At 38.4% G+C, this 18,982-nt stretch overlaps 4 protein-coding genes and 1 long non-coding RNA gene across 6 annotated transcripts; 4 read left to right on the forward strand and 1 right to left on the reverse strand.

Moving 5' to 3' along the window:
- The first annotated feature begins 828 nt into the window (after positions 1-828).
- LOC111453143 (nudix hydrolase 10-like) lies at positions 829-6,126 on the forward strand. Its single transcript, XM_023094115.1, has 9 exons — positions 829-1,155; positions 2,243-2,472; positions 3,703-3,768; positions 3,880-4,017; positions 4,222-4,299; positions 4,386-4,436; positions 4,551-4,585; positions 5,402-5,510; positions 5,764-6,126. The coding sequence occupies exons 1-9, from the start codon at positions 1,011-1,013 to the stop codon at positions 5,953-5,955; spliced, it is 1,044 nt and encodes a 347-aa protein (XP_022949883.1). The 5' UTR covers positions 829-1,010; the 3' UTR covers positions 5,956-6,126.
- Positions 6,127-6,335: 209 nt separating this feature from the next.
- Positions 6,336-9,993, forward strand: LOC111453144 (SNF1-related protein kinase regulatory subunit beta-2-like). The gene is made up of 4 exons (XM_023094116.1): positions 6,336-7,169; positions 8,058-8,236; positions 8,326-8,488; positions 9,463-9,993. The coding sequence occupies exons 1-4, from the start codon at positions 6,945-6,947 to the stop codon at positions 9,793-9,795; spliced, it is 900 nt and encodes a 299-aa protein (XP_022949884.1). The 5' UTR covers positions 6,336-6,944; the 3' UTR covers positions 9,796-9,993.
- A 659-nt stretch (positions 9,994-10,652) lies between these two features.
- LOC111453145 (heavy metal-associated isoprenylated plant protein 7-like) lies at positions 10,653-13,084 on the reverse strand. 2 transcript variants are annotated; one of them, XM_023094118.1, is made up of 6 exons: positions 12,977-13,060; positions 12,885-12,937; positions 12,581-12,803; positions 12,300-12,502; positions 11,166-11,265; positions 10,653-11,092 (listed from the first exon to the last, which is right to left on the reverse strand). In XM_023094118.1, exons 2-6 carry the CDS (start codon positions 12,891-12,893, stop codon positions 10,752-10,754), a joined length of 876 nt encoding a protein of 291 aa, XP_022949886.1. In that variant the 5' UTR covers positions 12,894-12,937; positions 12,977-13,060; the 3' UTR covers positions 10,653-10,751. The 2 variants fall into 2 exon arrangements, with proteins under 2 accessions (XP_022949886.1, XP_022949885.1); XM_023094117.1 differs by having other exon boundaries at positions 12,885-13,084.
- Positions 11,272-13,194, forward strand: LOC111453151. Its single transcript, XR_002712226.1, has 3 exons — positions 11,272-11,562; positions 11,733-11,801; positions 12,837-13,194. It is a non-coding gene; the product is annotated as an uncharacterized LOC111453151 (long non-coding RNA).
- Positions 13,195-16,939: 3,745 nt separating this feature from the next.
- On the forward strand, positions 16,940-17,831 carry LOC111453149 (protein PYRICULARIA ORYZAE RESISTANCE 21-like). Its single transcript, XM_023094122.1, has 3 exons — positions 16,940-17,065; positions 17,147-17,228; positions 17,302-17,831. Exons 1-3 carry the CDS (start codon positions 17,054-17,056, stop codon positions 17,685-17,687), a joined length of 480 nt encoding a protein of 159 aa, XP_022949890.1. The 5' UTR covers positions 16,940-17,053; the 3' UTR covers positions 17,688-17,831.
- Positions 17,832-18,982: the final 1,151 nt, after the last annotated feature.

An 18,982-nucleotide genomic window follows, 5' to 3' on the forward strand; every position in this document is an offset into this window, starting at 1 on the left:
TACCTTTGACCCAATCCAATGGCAAATTGAACTTGACCTCAGCTGAACCCTACATTCGTTTTCACATTAAGTTTCTTTCGCCTTGCACTCTTTCTTGTCATTTTTCTTTTATAGTACTTCCTGTATTTATTGCGTCTAAATTTATTCATAATTAATATTTTTTTTGTAATTGAATTAGTTAGTATAACAATTCAAACTCATCGCTAGTAGATATTGTCCTCAAGGTTTTAAAACATGTCTGTCATTCAGAGATTTTCGAATCGATGTAAGGAATATTTCATTTCCTTCTCCAACTGACGTGAGATCTTATACCTTCAGAGGAAAGCCTACACTTGACAATATTTACTAGCTATGGACTTGAGTTGTTACAAATAATATCGAGCTAGTCATAAGATAGTGCGAGACACTAGGTGGAGTAGGGCTAAACTCTCTCCATAATAAACGCATTTTAAAATCGTAAAGCCGACGATAATACGTAACGGGCCAAAGGTGAAGATATGTCTCTTCAATACTTTTATTTGTTTGATGTTCCTATATAAAGCCAAGATTGAAAACTTTTTAAAGACAATTATATGTAGAACGTACACTGATTTTGTAACCATTATGAACTTTTTGTTCCTTGTTTTTATCCAATGATGTGATCTTTCAGACAATAGAATCCAACACTACTTTTTTTATTAATTATCAACTCTTTGTTCGTTTATAAACACACTTAAATTATTTAATCACAATAACCCACCAAAGTTAACGCTTAAATCCTTCGTTTAATTAAAAATATAATCTTCATCAAAAGAGATTAACGAACTGCACAATATTCAAAGCAGTGGGGCGAGTTGCGCCGACGTGGGCGCGCGGTAGCCTCTTAGATTTTGGAAATAGTGGTTAAGAGTGTCATTTTCGTATTAATTTTTGGGTATCAATCAAAGGGAATCGACTAGTCCAAACAAACTCCCAGAAAATTAAGCAGAACAACGAGGAATTGGAGCAATACAGGAGACTGCGGAGGCTCAATGATCAGATCCCTTTTGTTTTCTTCCACTTTTGTGCCGATTTTCAGAACCACTCGGACATCTCCCTCCAACTTTCTGGGATTTCATTGCCTACCTTTCTCTGCCACTGCTCGCTTTACACTCGTATCTGTTCTTCACTGCCCAGGTTCTGATTTTCATATTTGTGTCCTTGTCTCTCGATTTAGTGACGTTAATGGACCTGAAAATTTGAGATGTTTTATTAATGCTTCTTGGGTTCTTCGTAAACTTTGGTTGTTATGTAGGAGTTGGAGGTTCTGGTACATTGATTATTAATGTGTTGCGTTTATGTTGGCTGTCTAGAACGATGAAACGAGTGTTTGGCTAACTTTTAGTTCACTCTCGATTGTATCAATCAGTTTAAATGTTTGTCTTGCTGTTGTTTGTTTATGTTTTCAATACCCATCTGGGAGTCATAGTTTTGGAACGAACTCAGTTATCTTGATACAATAAGATACCATAAGAGCTCAACCTCACTGCTAAAGAATGCGTTTGTTAGGGAGAGGTTTCCACACCTTCATAAACAATGTTTTGTTTCCTTCTCTAACCGATGTGAGATCTCATAATTCACCTCATAAAGAATGTTTTGTTTCCTTCTCTAACCGATGTGAGATCTCATAATTCACCTCCTTCGAGGCCAGTGTCATTGTTGTCACACCATCCGGTGTCCACCCCTTTTAGGGCTCAGCGTCCTTGCTGGCACACCGCCTGGTGTTCGACTCTGATACTATTTGTAACAGCACAAGTTCACCGTTAACAGATATGGTCCTTTTTGAGCTTTCCCTTTCAGACTTCCCCTCAAACGCTTCTACTAGGGAGAGGTTTCCACACCTTTATCAAGAATGTTTTGTTCCTCTCTCCAACCGAGGTGAGATCTCACAATTCACTCCCTTTTGGGACATCGCTAGCACACTATCCGGTGTCCACCTCCTCTCAGGGCTCAGCATCCTCGCTGGCATGCCGTCCGGTGTCTGGCTCTGATACCATTTGTAACAGCTCAAACTCACTGCTAAAAGATAGTCTTTTTTGGACCTTTTCTTTCGAGTTTCCACTCAAGGTTTTTAAAATGCGTCTACTAGGGAGATGTTTCCATGCTCTCGTAAAGAATGCTTTGTTCCCCGTTTGATCAGCTTCTGTTTTGTGAATGAGAATCCACTGAACTGTTCCTGTAATGGAGAGTTTAGCATGAAACTAATTGATTGTTATGTTACCAGGCATTGGGGTCAGAAATCCAGCTTCTTTTTGCAGCAATTCCCTTTCAGTTTCTGCTAAGCCAACATTGTTTATGGAGGAAGTCCCAGCTGCAAATGAGGTTCAACTGGTTGAAGTACTTGATGCAACCAACGATGATCATGGAGGCGTTCTCGTGGAAATGGATAAAGCTATGGACTCTGAGGTCTTTGTGCCCATCCTTAGAGCTTCAATTTCACATTGGAAACAACAGGTTGATGAGTTCAGTAGTAAACTTTTCTGCCCCTTTTGTTTACACACCTTCAAATGCTATCAGGACATGCTTACTCCATCTTCATTTCTTTGTCAACTGGACTATGGTAGGCAAGCTTTTGCTTTTGCTTCAAATTTTAATGCCGCTCTAAGAAGTAATGAATGTTTGTTTTGGATTTTGATACATCTGCCATTTCTTTTGACTTCCTTCTTGAGCATGTGATCTCCACCATCCGAACCGCTAGTAGATATTGTCTACTTTGGCCCGTTATGTATTGCTGTCAGTCTCACGGTTTTAAAACGCATATACTAAGGAGAAGTTTCCACACCCTTATAAGTAATGTTCCGTTCTCCTCTCCAACCAATGTGCGATCTCATAACCCACTCCCCTCAAGAGCCTAGTGTCTTCGCTGGCACACCACCCGGTGTCTAGCTCCGATTCCATTTGTAACAGTCCAACCCCACCACCAGTAGATATTGTCCACTTTGGTTTGTTACGTATTGTCGTCAGCCTCACAGTTTTAAAACGCGTCTATTAGGGAGGGGCTTCTACACCCTTATAAGAAATGTTTCGTTCTCCTCTCCAACCAATGTGGGATATCATAATCCACCCCCCTCGAGAGCCCAGTGTTCTCGCTGGTACCTCCCGGTGTCTGGCTCTAATATCATTTATAACAACCGAAGCCCACCGCTAGGAGATATTGTCCGCTTTGACCCGTTACGTATTGCCGTCAACCTCATGGTTTTAAAACGTGTCTACTAGGGAGAAGTTTCCACACCCTTATTAGAAATGTTTCGTTCTCCTCTCCAACTAATATGAGATATCACAATCCACCCCCCTCGAGAGCCCTGTGTCCTTGTTGGCACACCGTTCGTTGTCTGACTCTAATATCATTTATAACAGTCCAAGCCTACCGCTAGTAGACATTGTCCGATTTGGCTCGTTACGTATCGCCGTCAGCTTCACAACTTTAAAACGCGTCTACTAGGAGAGGTTTACACACCCTTATAACGAATGCTTCGTTCTTCTCTTCAATCAACGTGGGATCTCCAAATGAATTTTCATTGAGACTCCCCGAGTGTTGAAAATTGTCCTCTGTACCAGAGAATTCAGTGTTCTTTTGCTCCAATGCTGGTTTGTATCATTTGCATGAAGATACTCTGGCGCTATGTCAACTAAACTATTCATATTTTCTCCTGTTTATATTCATGATGAGCAAATCTTTTGCAGGGCAAAAAAGGTGTTTGGCTTAAACTGCCCATTGAGCTTGCTAACCTGGTTGAAGCTGTTGTTAAGGTGATATTCTGATAACAGTTCTTTAGATCGTTTTAACAGTAGATTTAGGAACTTGCACTTTCAAGTGCTGCAAGTAATTGTTTCTATTCTCTATATTTTCCCTTCTTTTAGGAAGGATTCTGGTATCACCACGCAGAGCCAAAGTATTTGATGCTAGTGTACTGGATACCGGAATGTGCTCATACTCTTCCTGTCAATGCTACCCATCGAGTTGGCGTCGGTGCATTTGTTTTGAACGACAATAAAGAGGTACATTTCCAGATCCCACATCAGTTGGAGAAGGAAACGAAGCATTCCTTATAAGGGTGTGGAAACCTCTCCCTAGTAGACGCGTTTTAAACCCGTGAGGCTAACGACGAACAATATCTATTAGCGGTGGGCTTGAGCTGTTACATCTTGTGTTTGTTGTTCCATCTGAATCTATGTTGTGATGTGTTGAAACTTTTGTTATAGGTACTCGTGGTTCAGGAAAAGAGTGGAGTGTTACGAGGGACTGGTGTATGGAAGTTTCCCACAGGAGTTGTAGATGAGGTAAGGAGTTTTGGATACGCTTTGATTCCATTTCTGCATATAAATATAACTAAAATCATTGAGTTGCTTCATTTGACGGTATCAAGGGGGAAGATATATGCAAAGCTGCTGAGAGAGAAGTGAGAGAAGAGACTGGTGTAAGTTAAATAAGCTGCATGATCGAATAAAGCTATATTATCTGCTCATCAGTTGTTCATCATGTTTGTCTCAGTAAGAGTTATCTTAAAGTTTCCAGGTTTATTCTTCTACAGATTGACACAGAATTCGTGGAAGTTTTAGCGTTCAGGTATGAAGGATAATTGTAACGGCCCATGTCCACTGTTAGTAGATATTGTCCGTTTTGGTTCGTTACGTATAGCCGTCAGCCTCACGGTTTTAAAACACGTCTGCTACTTATATAGAATACTTTGTTCCTCTCTCCAACTGAAGTGAGATCTCACAATCCACCCCTTTTGGGGCCCAACGTCCTCCCTGACACTCGTTCCCCTCTCCAACTAATGTGGGATCTCACAAGTGCCCCGCATTCTCCCTGACACTCGTTCCCTTTTCCAACCAATGTGAGATCTCAAAAGGGCGTAGTGTACTCCCTGGCACTCGTTCAGTGTCTGGCTCTGATACCATTTGTAACAATTCAAGCCCATTGTTAGCAGATATTGTCCGATTTCGCCCGTTACGTATAGCCGTCAGCCTCACAGTTTTAAAACGCGCCTGCTAGGGAAAAGTGTCTACACCCTTATATAAAGAATGCTTTGTTCCCCTTTCCAACCGATGTGGGATCTCACAATCCACCCTCTTTGGGGCCAGCGTTCTCCCTGACACTTGTTCCCCTCTCCAACCAATGTGGGATCTCACAAGGGTGCATCGTCCTCCCTGACACTCATTCGGTGTCTGGCTCTGATACCATTTTGTTACGGCCCAAGCGCACCACTAGCAAGTATTGTCTCCTTTGATCGGTTATGTATAGTCGTTAACCTCACAATTTTAAAACGAGGGAGAGGTTTCCACACTCTTATAAAAAATGCTTCTTTCCCCTCTCCAACCGAGGTGTGATCTCGCACTAACATTCTTTTTACTATTTTATATCCCATTCAAATTTTTGCAGACAGACTCACCAAGCATTCTTTGGGAAATCAGATCTGTTCTTCGTTTGCACATTGAAACCTCTAACCTTTGAAATAAGCAAGCAAGAACTCGAGATAGAGGATGCGCAGGTACGTCCCGGTTCACTAGGCAATGTTTATACGTTACATCGACATGTCGATGAAACAGATCGAATCGGCTCTTAGTAAGCATAAGCTACAAACTTGATGCGCATATCATAGTACAACATCATCAGTTGTCTTAGAAACTTATTAGACCTGTCTGAGTGTTCTAAATATTTCTGGTGAAATAACCATCTTTTCTAGTTAGTTCAATTGCAATGCTGAATAGTCCTTACAATTGTTGCAACCATTGTCGTTGCAGTGGATGAAATTCGAGGACTACACCGCTCAACCGTTACTCCAAAAACACGAAGTATGGAAGTGTATCAACAACATTTGTGTCACAAAGATTCAGCAGCAGTATTCTGGATTTTCTCCTGTGCTCACTTCCACAGCGTTTTCGAGCAAACAAAACTTCTTGTACCTAAACGAACACGACATGAACAGGCGGTGAGGTCTCGTCGTCAATCCTTGATTGATACATTTTGCCAAGTAGCATCAATCTTGTTTGTTTGCTTCTTAATCTTTTCTAGCTATTGGACCATACCTTTGTTTCTGATACTCAAAACTGCATAAGTTCACACTTTCAGTGATTTCAAAATACATTGCTACAATTTTCTATGCAGTTTCTGATAGTATTTAAAGTGGAACTATGAATTTGACTGCTGTGTTCTAATTTGATTCAAAAAGCTATATAATTAAATGATACTCATTTCAAACCATCATGATAATGTACAAGAACTTTCAAGATTCCAAATGAGAAACAAAGGGTAAATTCCCATAAACCAAGAAGAAAAAGAAAGGCAAAGAGTAATAAGTTCGTGTGGAATGAATAAAAGTATAAAACTTTGTCATTTTCACTGCGAACCCAGTTTGGGTTCATTTTGGAAATATGTGATTTTGATGAGTAAAAGGGAAGAAATAAGGTTTAGAACGTGGCAGCCACGATTGAGGAAAAGAAAGCATCAAAGGGAAGCTGTAAATTAGCTAAAGTAAATGGATGGAGGCCATGGGTGGGGATCGGGAGCAGGACGACTTTGTCAACCATGACGTGACGATGATTCCTGTTATCCTTAAAAGCCCATCAACCTTGGGCCACCATTCGATCTTCCTGACTCATCGGAGAAAAGATTAAGAAGGTTAATCTTTGCGCTTTGTTCTTTTTAGCATCCTTCTCGTAAGAACACATATCCGAATCCTTCAATTTGTTTGGGTTTTCAATTTTATGCCACTTTGATTTCCTTGCAATTTCTGCGGATGAACTATGAATCTTAGGATTATGAGGGTTTCTCTGTTTATGTCGTCCCTAATCACTTGATTGTTCTTTTTCTGTGGAGAATCGTTTTTCCACCCATTTTCATTCTTTTTCGCCCACCCACAAAGGATTCCGGGTTTTATTTATTTATTTATTTATTTACTTTCCATTTATTCTTGTTCGTATTAATGGGGAATGTGAACGGGAGAGAAGATGAGGACGCTAATCCATCTGGGGTTGAAGAAGAAGATGAAGAAGTCGGTAGCCGACGGAGGAGTTTGCCGGACGGCCTGGCTGCGCCTCCTGATGCTCACCTTGACTACCTCACTGGCGATCCGCCTACAGAGCTGATGGGTCATTCTCCTCCTCGTAGCCCTCGCGCCATTCCATCTCCATTGATGTTTACTCCCCAAGTGAGTTAGTTCCCTGAATTTTGCCTTTCATTCCTGGTCGTGAATTCCTCCAGTTCATTGAAAATTGATATACGGTGGGGATGTTTGGTGTTGTATGTAATTGGAAATTCCTTTCGTTTCCTTTTTCGATAAGTTTCTTGCGAGGAATCTTGGCCTTTTCGTGTCGCTACTTTACCTGCACGGTATGTGTTTGATGTAAGTCCTACATGAATAGATGGACGATTTGGTGAATCTACAGGGCTATTGTTACACTATAATTCTCTGTGCAAATTCGATCGACTGCCTCTTATCTTTTATCTTCCCATTTCAGTGTTGTGCTGTATAAGCTTTCTTGAATCTTTGTCCAGAATGCATCTTGATTTTAGGGTTCAAAATACGCTTGAACTTTGGTGTAGATTTCAATCATGAAAAAGCACCTTGGATAGTTTTCTGTAATAATAAAAACTGGAAAGTGTTCATAGCATCATTTACAATTCAAGCTCAACTATATAGAGATTAAGATCATTGTTAGTTTCAAGTTAAAAGATGTTCATATCGTTAACTCAACCAACATGAACGATATTATAAACGATGGCGTACAAATTTTCATTCACCATTTTAATGAAAAAGTCTCTATAGGTATTTTTTGGAACAGTTTCAATATTATAACTCATCTAACTTGCAAATTCACTTTGAATGCCTAGAAAGTTACCCATTTTGGATTCTGGAAAACAGTCAAAGATGCTGTTGAGCTATAACCATAATGTTCCTCTTCAGTTTTGATCAATAATGTTACTATAGATTGAGCTGTGAATCATTCTGTGATCTCTGCACTGGTTTCTTTTCTTCAGTGTCTGACCTTCTGTCCTTGCGAGCCATGATTTTGAGTACTTCTATCTGTCTTAACAGGTACCGGTTGTTCCACTGCCAAGACCTGATGAGTTGCCCAATTCAAGCGAGTCCTGGATGAATAACAGTTCGTTGTTTGACGACGTGAGCAGTGAACAAGGAATCCCAACGATGATTACCTGGAGTCATGGAGGCAAGGAAGTAGCTGTTGAGGGATCTTGGGACAACTGGAAATCGAAGTTTGTTGCTCTGTTCTCTCAATTTGTAGTTCGTTTCTTACTCGATTGACTGACCGCCATCTGATACCCAATGTCTTCTTCCTGATCAGAATACCGTTGCAGAGATCTGGGAAGGACTTCACGATTATGAAGGTTTTGTCTTCTGGTGTTTACCAGTATAGGTTTATTGCTGATGGACAATGGAGATATGCTCCTGACTTGCCTTGGGCCCAAGATGATGCAGGCAATGCTTACAATATCTTGGACTTGCAGGTAAAAATCTCTTTCTTGTTGACCATCTCATACCCTCTTACTATCCTGATATGAAAGTTGTCGATGAAACTCGGTTTCGTGAGATGCATGAAAGTTGATCATTTTGGTTGTTTTTGTTTAAAATTACCAACAAGTATGGAGCTTTCTGATCTAGTGCTCAGGGTTGAGAGTCAAATTCCTCTCGTTCTACCTTGGTGATGCTATTTGTAACAGCCCAAACCCACCACTGGCCGATATTGTTCTCTTTGGACTTTTCCTTTCGGGCTTCCTTCAAGGTTTTTAAAATACGTCTACTAGGGAGAGGTTTCCACACGCCCATAAAGAATGCTTCGTTCTCCTCTCCAACGTGGAATCTCACAATCCATCTCTCTTAGGGGCCAGCATTCTCGCTGGCACTCTTTCCCTTCTCCAATCGATGTGGGATCCCCTCATCCACCTTCCTTCGAGGCCCAGCGTCCTTGCTGGCACACCGCCTCGTGTCCACCCCCCTTCAGGGCTCAACCTCCTTGCTGGCACATCGCCCAATGTCTAGCTCTGTTACTATTTGTAACGGCTCAAACCAACCGCCAGCAAATATTGCCCTCTTTGGGCTTTTCCCTGTCGGGGTTACCCTCAACGTTTTTAAAACGTGTATGCTATAGAAAAGTTTCCACACCTTTATAAAGAATACTTCGTTCTCCTCTTCAACCGATGTGGGATCTCACACGCTTTTTTAAAAATCCAAAATAGTGAGTTTCAAGATAACTTTGTAAGCATGTGTTTATACCATCATATGGATGACTCTCTCTCTCTCTCGTTTTTAGTCAAGAAGCTTGATAATCAACTGAGCTCAATTTATGCTTATGTGACACTTTGATGCAGCATTTGATATATATATTGCAAAAATAATCGTGTTTTTTTCTTTCATATCTGGGTGTTGTATTTGGAATAATAGAAGCTTGTAGAGCTTATTTTTTAATGGATGAATGCTATAGGACTATGTCCCAGAAGACATCGAAAGCATTTCAAGCTTTGAACCTCCTCAGTCCCCAGAGTCCAGTTACAGCAGTTTGCAGCTTGGATCTGAAGATTTTTCAAAGGAGCCACCACTGGCTCCTCCCCACTTGAAAACCACACTGCTCGACATGCCTTCCCCATACAATGAAATCTTACCTCCTATATCAAGACCTCAGCATGTTGTGCTGAATCATCTTTACATGCAGAAGGAAAGGGGTGGCCCCTCCGTCGTCGCACTCGGGATGACTCACCGGTTCCTTGCCAAGTACGTAACCGTCGTGCTCTATAAATCCTTGCAGAGACAACGTTAGAATAGGCATCCTGTGTAATCAAATTCACAATCTAAACCCATTTTTCCTTACTGGAGCTCTATATGGTGTCGATGCCATTTCGTTTAAACACTTCTGAATCAACCACGAAGTCTGAATGGATCGTTCTTCAAGATTGTACCTTACATAATACCATCTCTCCTTTTTCTATCTGACATGCATTTTATCCAGTTGCTAAAATTTCCCCTTCCTTGTAGCAGGATCATCTCACTCCCTCTCCCTCTCCCATTTGTCTCGATGGTTGCAAGTTTTGCTAATGATGGTTGCAAGTTTTGCTAATGAATACAAATGCAGCTTTGTAATAGTTCATAGTTCATTCAAACCTACCGCTATCGCTATAGATATTGTCTACTTTAGTGTGTTATATATCATTGTCAGCCTCACAGTTTCAAAACACATCTTTTAGGGAGAGATTTTCACACCCTTACAAGAAATGTTTTGTTCTTCTCTCCAACTGATGTAGGATCTCTGTTACAAATGGTATCAAAGTTAGACACCAAGCGGTGTGTCAAGAACGCTGGACCCTCAAGGGAGTGGACTGTAAGATCTCACATCGGTTGGAGAGGGGACGAAGCATTGCTCATGAGGGTGTGGAAACATCTCCCTAGCAGACACGTTTTAAAATCGTGAAGCTGTCGACGATACGTAATAGGCACAGACAATATCTCCTAGCTGTGAGATTGAGTTGTTACAAATGGTCGATGCCAGTAAGGACGTTGGACCCTAAAAGGGGTGGATTGTGAAATCTCACATCGATTATTGGAGAGTGGAACGAAACATTTCTTACAAGAATATAGAAACCTGTAACAAACGCGTTTTAAAATCGTACCGCTTGGAGATTAATATTAACCATTAACCTTGCTTGCATTACTGAGATACAAAGTATCTGAGAAGGTACAAAACGGCAAATTAAGCCAAAAACAAAATAGAATTGCAGTCTACATTATTGAACACGCATTTGGATTCTCGTCACTGAAAAGCCGCTCAGGCACATATGCATACTCAGTGTAGTATTTGGTTGATGGCCAATACTCAAGCCTCTTGATATCAAACTTCTTATCATCTTCTTCCTGAGTCTCCTTCTTCTCCTCTGGTTTCTCTTCAGCCGCTGGTTTTTCCTCTTCCTTCTTCTCCTCTTCCTTCTTTTCTTCCTCCTTCACTACTATGGAAGCCGGCCTTCGGCTTCTCTTCGAAACATGGTCGACCAGCTTACTCGGGTCCATAACCCCTTTTACAATCACCTGATTGCTAGCTAGTTCTGTTTCCACAGACTCTACACCTGCAAACAAACCACAAACACACATCCCTCAATCTTTCTTACGCGTTTCGCTTCTTTAAAACTATCATTCTACCTTTGAACTTCTTGATTCTCTTCTTTAAAACTTGAGCACAAGCCTCGCAGTGCATCTGCACGTTCAGTACCACTGTTACCACTGCTGGAGGTGGAGGAGCCTGCATCAAATTTTGTATACTTAAGAACTAATTAGGAAACAAAGTTGGTCCCAGCAGAAGGGATTTTGGCCATGTATTCAATGTAATGTTTAGCCCGTGAGTAGAAGGCAATAATGGGTGGGTGGGTGTGTGTGGGGTCAAAGGGGTTTGGAGGCCATAAATAAGAGCTACAGCTACAGAAACAGCAACATCCATCCAGCTCTGTTCTTGTGTAATGTGCATATCAGTTCTGTGGAACCAAAGGGAAGAGAGAGAGCTCAGAGACTGAAACAGAGGGGGCTGAGAGGGTGAAGTGAGGTGGAGTGGGGTCTCCATTCTCAGGCCTTTTTCATTTGTTTTGTTTTGTTTTGTTTTATTGTTTTCATGTCAGTTTCCCCCCCAACTCTCACTGTCTTCCTCTTCATTTCCAACTTTGAATTTTTACCTCAGTTTCTAACATTCAATCTTTCAATTCATTTCTCTGACAGCCAACAAAAGGACCCAATTATGAACCCAGAGAAGAAAAAAGCTTCAGACAATTGCCTCTGCACTTGGAGGTACTTGAACTCAAGATGCTCAAATTTCTCTCAAGTACAAGCTTTTATGAATTTGCATTACAATTTATCAATATAAATCTCAGTGTTCTTGTTCCTCTAATTTCCTAATCATATTCCTGTGTTCATCACTGTAATTCAAACGTTCAAAGAAAGAAGATGTGAGATTTCACACCGTGTAGTATGTCAGCAAGAACGTAAGGCCCTAAAAGGGGTTGGATTGTGAGATCCCACATCGTTTGAAGAAGAGAACGAGTATCAGCAAGGACACTAGGCCCCAAACAGTTCCACCTCTCTCTAGGAAAGCCTATAAGGAAAAGTAGTATGAGGGTATAGATAGGGACCTAAGATTGAAGCTCAGCCATCCTTTTTGTTCATCTTTCACACTCTTTTGTTTCCTTTTGTGAAAGTTAAGAAAGTGAGTGGGATTTGCACATATGCATGGATGATATGTAGAGTAAAGTGAAAGTTAAAGGCTTAAAAGGATGTTGATGACTTTACCTCTTCCTTTTTCTCTTCCTTTGGCTGTTTGTCATCTTCTTTAGGTTGTTGCTCCTCGGGAGCAGGCTTAGGCAATGGCGAGATTAGCTCCACTTTTCTCCCACTTTTCTTCTGTAATCTCTCACAAACCTTCAAAGGGTCTGCCTCTTTCCCTTTCACCACCACCTTCCCTGCTCTGCTATCCGTTGTCACATTCTCCACTCCTTCAACCAAATTAGAACAGCACAACACCTTTATACTCAAAACAAAACAAAATGCAACTTAATCGAGGTGAAGCTGACCTTGGAAGCCCTTGAGGGCTCTGGCCACTTTTCTGGCGCAGGCTTCGCAATGCATATCCACTTTGAGCACAATTTCTGGGGGCGATTCATCTTCGTTTTTCTTGCTCTCTTGTTTCTTTTCTTCTTCTGGGGTTGTTGCAGCTGCTGATTCAGTGGCTTCCTTTTTCTCTTCTTTGGCTTCTTCCTTCTTTTGATCTTCGCCTTCTTCCTTCTTCTTAATTTCCTGAAATGGGTACCCAAATTGTTTAAATTTTAGTGGATGATTGAGTGGATGATGATGATGAAGAGGGAGAATTTTGCTTACTTCACCCATGGCTGAGGCGGAGAGCTCTGGGTAGCGGTGGGTGTTGTTGGCTGAGGCGGAGAGCTCTGTGTAGCGGTGGGTGTTGTTGGCTTCGGCTGCTGTCTCTGGGTCTGTGTGGGCGAGGGAGTCTGGATTTATGGGCGTGGGAGAAGAGGAGAAGAGAAGAGAAGGGGTTTTGAAAGCTGGGTAATCTGCAAATCTGACGTGGCGCCATTTAATGCAGGCACCCCATATGTCCCTTTGTACTCACTCTACTTTCCAATTTTGCCCTTCACTTTCAAATTTTTGAAAATATATAATTATGTTCTAATTTTTTAAAATTTTCAAAATTTTAAAAACTAATCTAATTTTATGACTACATTTAATTTTTTTTATTAAACATATTTATAAATTTTAAGAAAATTTAAAGCTAGAAGGTTATATTTGTAATTTTTAAAGTTTAGAAAGGTGCATGAACCATTTGTGGAAACTTCTCCAACATATGTGTTTTAAAATTATAAGGTTAACGTTGTCAAAACGAATAATATTTGCTAGCGGTGAGCTTGAGTTGTTATAAATGGTATTAGAGCCGGACACCGAGCAGTATGCCAACAAGAACACTAGACCTCCAATTAGAGTGGATTGTGATATCCTACCTCGGTTGGATAGAGGAACACACTAATCCTCTAAGGATTAGGTTTGTGAATTCATAATTAGTCTACTTTAAATGTTTTAATGTTCGACCATCCACTAAATATGGATATGGTGAGGAGTTGACTTATAATTTAACCTATAAATAAGCAACTATATAACCTATAAATAAGCGGGTACAGACATGATTTTTTTTTTTGTGAGATTGTCATACACCATTGTATTAATATGACAAAAATAATACAAATCTAGCTACACATGGACAGACAACACGTCATAAATAATCATGATCAGAACATCCAATAGTCTGAGGCATGCAATACATAATTATGCATGGCTCCTTAAAATTACCTATAAAATAGTATTATTATTATTGTGGAAAAGATAAATTTTTATTTGGTAATTATATGTTGTAATTTTTTTTATGTAATTTTAAATTATTTATTAAAAAAAAAAAAGTAAAAATCTCACTAAACTCACAAATTACATTAAGTATTCCAACTTTTATTTTGGCACTATCTCACCACAAGTTTCAATAAAAAAAAATAATAAATAAATAACGAATATTTATAAATAACAGTTCCTTTTGTAATCTGTGAGTTATAAAAAGCAAATAGCAAACATGTAAATATATAATATATATATATATATATATATATATATATATATATAAAGTGTAATTAAAAAAGGTACATATTGTACTAATAAAATTATCTACTTTTAAAACTTTCTAAAAATACATAATCGCTAATTTTAAATGTCAAAAATATTATATATATATATATATATATTAAATTTTAAGTCAGTATTATATTTAAAAAATTTATTAAAAAAAAATATTTAGAATCTTTTTACCTTTCATAGATTATATCCAAAATTTTTAATTACTTTTGAAAAGTCAGCTCTGAGTTCGAGTGACATTTCACCCCTAACCACAACTTAGCCAGTGAATCTTGAACATCAGTTGGTTAGACCTCCACTTAGTTTCACCCAAGCTTCATCTTGGTCATAGATAGATCATCCACGTTCAGGTCCATAGGCAGTAACAATTGCCCCATAAAAACTCGTTTTCGCTACCGTTCCAGTGGGTTCCTTTAACCAAGCCACTGCACATTAAAAGGTATTTTTTAAAAATATTTGTATTATATATATATATGCGAATTTATTTAGAATTTTGTTATAAAAAGAAGGGAATTTATTTTCCCAATTTATAGACACAGAGTTAAATACAAAAAAACAAAAATGAGGTCATCATGAAAATGAAATTCACCCACTAACCAAATTATTGTACCACGAACAAAAAAATGAATGGGTTGTAAAGTGAAAGGAGAAATGGTTTTATCCTTTTTTTTCTTCTTTTTTTCTTGAGAAAAGAGAAATAATTTTTTAAAAAGGTGTGGATTTATAAAATTAAAAAAAAAAAAAAAAAAAAGTATATAAAGTTATTTTTAGGTATGGTTGGTGGATGGAAATTAAATTGCATAATGATAAGAAATGGAGCCCACCAACCCATTACATTCCAAGCCCAACCCACTACAACTTTTCATTTGGGTCTCCTCTCTGGCCCTCTTCTTTAACCACTTCCCCTACCAATGCCCACCGGCCCCACTTACACACTCATCCCCACGTACTCCTCATAACTTTAAAACCCTATATATATATATATATCTTAATTTATTTTTTTTTAACTAAAATTATGTCTATTTATTAATATATTTCTTTCGTTTCGTTTATTTATGATGTAATAAAAATGTCGATTTATTTATTTCGAACAATGTCGATGATTTCGATGTGGAGATTGGGAAGGAGTGGAAATGAAATGGCAGGCTTTATGAAAAAGGAGGGAAAAAGTGAAATGGCTTGAAATTTTGTAGGAACCTCCCATTCACTAAAGACGTCGTATATTCCAAAATTTCATGTACATAGCTAAAAAGCAATGCTCAAACTTGTCGTTTATTTATATTTACACCCCACTCTCCTATTTATTAAATATTTATATCACTCAAATTTTTATTTTTATTTTTGTTGTTAATTCAATCAATTATACCCTTTAATACAATTTTATTTTAAGCTTGTTATTATATATTTTCGCACCTAATGTGAAAATTAATGTATATTAGAGTTAAAATTAAATGATTGTACATTTCTTTAATTTAAAGAATAAAAATAGTATTAAATGAAAAATAAAAATTAATGACTTTCTACCGTAATATGATATTGTCCACTCTAAAAGTTTTCACGAGAGAGTATTCCTTAATTATAAACTCATCATTATTCCCTAAATTAGTGGACGTCATACGTTTTTTTTTTCTTTTTAATTAGAATTTGATGCAACTGCAACCTGGAACATATGAAGCCCTATTTTCCAGCCTGGATTTCGGCTGCCCGCTGCCCAGCCCACCAGCCCAAATTTCTGCATTATTATTATTATTATTATTTTGTAATTAAAGGGTTTTTACTATATAATAATTATATTTGTTTATTATTATATATACACATAATTTATTAAAAAGGCAGATTAAATACCGTATTGTTAACGTCTTTATTTATGTTTATTAAATAAAATAATATATGATGACTTCATATTGACGTTTTTGCCCTTGCAAGTATAAAAGAATATTTGAAAATGATTGTTTATTTCCATATATAACCCCAAATCCCACTACCATTATAAAAAGAAGCACGTGAGCTTTATTTTTGGATAAGGGAATTGTTAAACCCATACTAAATTTGAATAAGATGATAAGATTGGTTAATAAGAGATGGAAACCGTATTATCCACTTAATTAAACTTAATTAGATTAGGTAATAAATAAATTCCGTTTAATTTGGTCCATTATTGTATAAGACTAAAACTATGATATTAATTTATCATCCAATTAAAATAATTTAACATATCTAACATTATTAAGTGATTGTTTAAGTTATATATTATAAAATATGAGCTAAATATAGAAAATAGTTAATTTTAAAATATTGAGAATGTTAATAAAAGTTGTGAAAGGAAGAAAAAAATATTTAGAAATGTGTTTTGAAATAAATATTAATACATAATAAAAATATTTTTGAGTTACTTTTAATAATTTTTAGATAGTTTAAATTATTTAATTAAATAATTTACTATTAAATGAGTTGAAAGTTAAAAGTTAAATTTTTAAATGAAAATGGTACTAATTAAAAGCTAAAGGACCCACGTCATTACTCACTGACAAGAAACATTGACCAATCGGAAGCTTCTGATCCGGCGGCACGTGGCAACCACGTGATTTCGCGTGTGTCACTTGTAACCTTTGAAAATTCTTCCCAAAATTAAAAAAAATTAAAAAGAAAAATACTAAATTGGCAAACAAATTCCTGGAATTAGTCCACGTGGCATGTGATAATTGGATGATTCTATTTATGTTTCATGAACTCCTTTCTGTTCCTGTTCTGTTTCATAGTCTCTGCCGTATTTATGATCCCCATTGACCTGTTTTCTTTTGGTCTTCCTCCATTTAAGCTCAGTTCCAGATCGGAGCAGCTTCACTTGAGCTTCAGCCATGGAGGAAAAGGTATCTTCTTCCTTGATCTCCTTCACCGGCGCACTGATTTTGATATCACTTTCTAAAAATTCTAACTTTTTTTTGTTGCAGACGGTGCTCATGGTGTTGAAAGTTGACCTCCAATGCGATCGTTGTTTCAAGAAAGTCAAGAAAGTTCTTGCCAAAATTCCTCGTACGTCGTCGTTCCATTAACAATTTTATTGCTGAATCTTTACCCACTTACGTTTATAATTTTTTGATTCTAGAAATTCGAGACCAGGCTTATAATGAGAAGCAAGGAATCGTGTTGATCAAAGTTGTGTGCTGTAAGCCTGAAATGATTATGAACAAAATTTGCTGCAAAGGGAATGGATCCATTAAGAGCATCGAGATCAAAGAGCCTGAAAAGAATAAAGAAGAGAAGAAAGGAGGGGAAAAGCCAAAAGTGGTGGCGCAACTGGTTCGAGGCTATTCGCCGCCGCCCGACTCTGTTTATTGCTATTCATGTTACGAAGGTCGACCCTGTTACCGATGCCACGTCTACGGGATTCCGGCGGCACCGCCCTGCTATGTCGGGATGCCGGTTTATGACAGCTACGGCGGTGGGTACGGTGGAAGTGGGTACTGTCATACCGGGTGCTCTGTTATGTGAATCCAATCTGCTATGAGACCCATGTTCGTCCGGAGGGTAAATTATGAACAATCTTGAAAATTTGTGCCCTTTTTGTTTTTTTGTATTGAAACTAAATTGGTTTCTTTTAAGAAAATAAAGAAAATGAGCAACGTTGTGTCGCGATTTTCGGTCTTTGAATGATCTTTCGAAACTAGCGTTCACGTCTCTTTTTCAATCTTTCTAATTCGTAAGGCATTCATAAGTCTCTTGTCGGAGCTAACGGAAGTGATAGCGCCAAACTTTTACCCGCCCGCTTCCTTTATGTTATTGCCAACGCTTTCCTAGGTCAAGTCGGAGTTCTTTATGAGAAAGGGCTTCTAGTACGATTGGCTCTATGTTCTCTTTGTTGAGGATTATTGAGAGTGGGTTCCACGTCTGTAATTTAGTAGAAGATCATGGGTTTATAAGTGAGAAATACTATCTCAAGGCCTTTTGGGGAAGCCCAGAACAAAGCCACGAGAGAATAGACTCAAAGTAGACAATATCATGTCATTGTGGAGAGTCGTGATTCCTAACACTTTTCTAGTGCTAAGACCCTTTCGATACTTCCTTTCACCGTCCCACGCTTGGATTGGGTACTTCATTTTGACTACGTTACGCATAGAAAGGTTAGTTTGATTGATTCAAAAGTCCACCATTTAAAATTTGTAATTATGTGATAGGTTAGCACGTTGAGCCAACTCAAAGACAACGCCGCACTAAATATTAGCAACAGAATCAAAATCTGTCTAATTTGACCAAAAAAAGATGGGGAATTGCATCAACACAGCCCATTTCCGACCTCTGCAAAAGTTGAAAGATTTGATATGCTGTGAAGGAGAAGATTTAAGCTTGGCATTGCCCATTGAAAAGATAGCTTCTGGAGCTTATACAACTTCAAATGCTGTGCTAGAAGTTGACCGTGGGGCTCCTCCTCTGCCTGTTAGTATTGATGATGATGATGCTGTTAGCAAGCCTGATGCATTGTGCAAACTCCCCAAGACCACCACCATTGTGGTTAGCAAACAACAGCTCGAGTTGATCCTAAGAAACTCCAGAAAGTTTGCCTCTAAAGGTATTGCTGTTCAATTCTCTGATAGTTTTGAGTTCGACGATCGATGCCCCAGATGGTGCCCCGCCTTGCCTACAATTCTCGAGGTACATAATTACTAGTGGGAAATTTTGGTCTACGAAGTTTCGAGATGTCTATTTAGTCTTTATACTTTAAAAAGTCCATAAGTAGTTCTCTTTACCAATCGGTGGAAAATTTCTCATACGTATTGTTGAGTTTATAT

The sequence above is a fragment of the Cucurbita moschata genome, unplaced genomic scaffold (assembly GCF_002738365.1).
Source record: "Cucurbita moschata cultivar Rifu unplaced genomic scaffold, Cmos_1.0 Cmo_Scf00015, whole genome shotgun sequence".
Taxonomy (NCBI): Eukaryota; Viridiplantae; Streptophyta; class Magnoliopsida; order Cucurbitales; family Cucurbitaceae; genus Cucurbita; species Cucurbita moschata.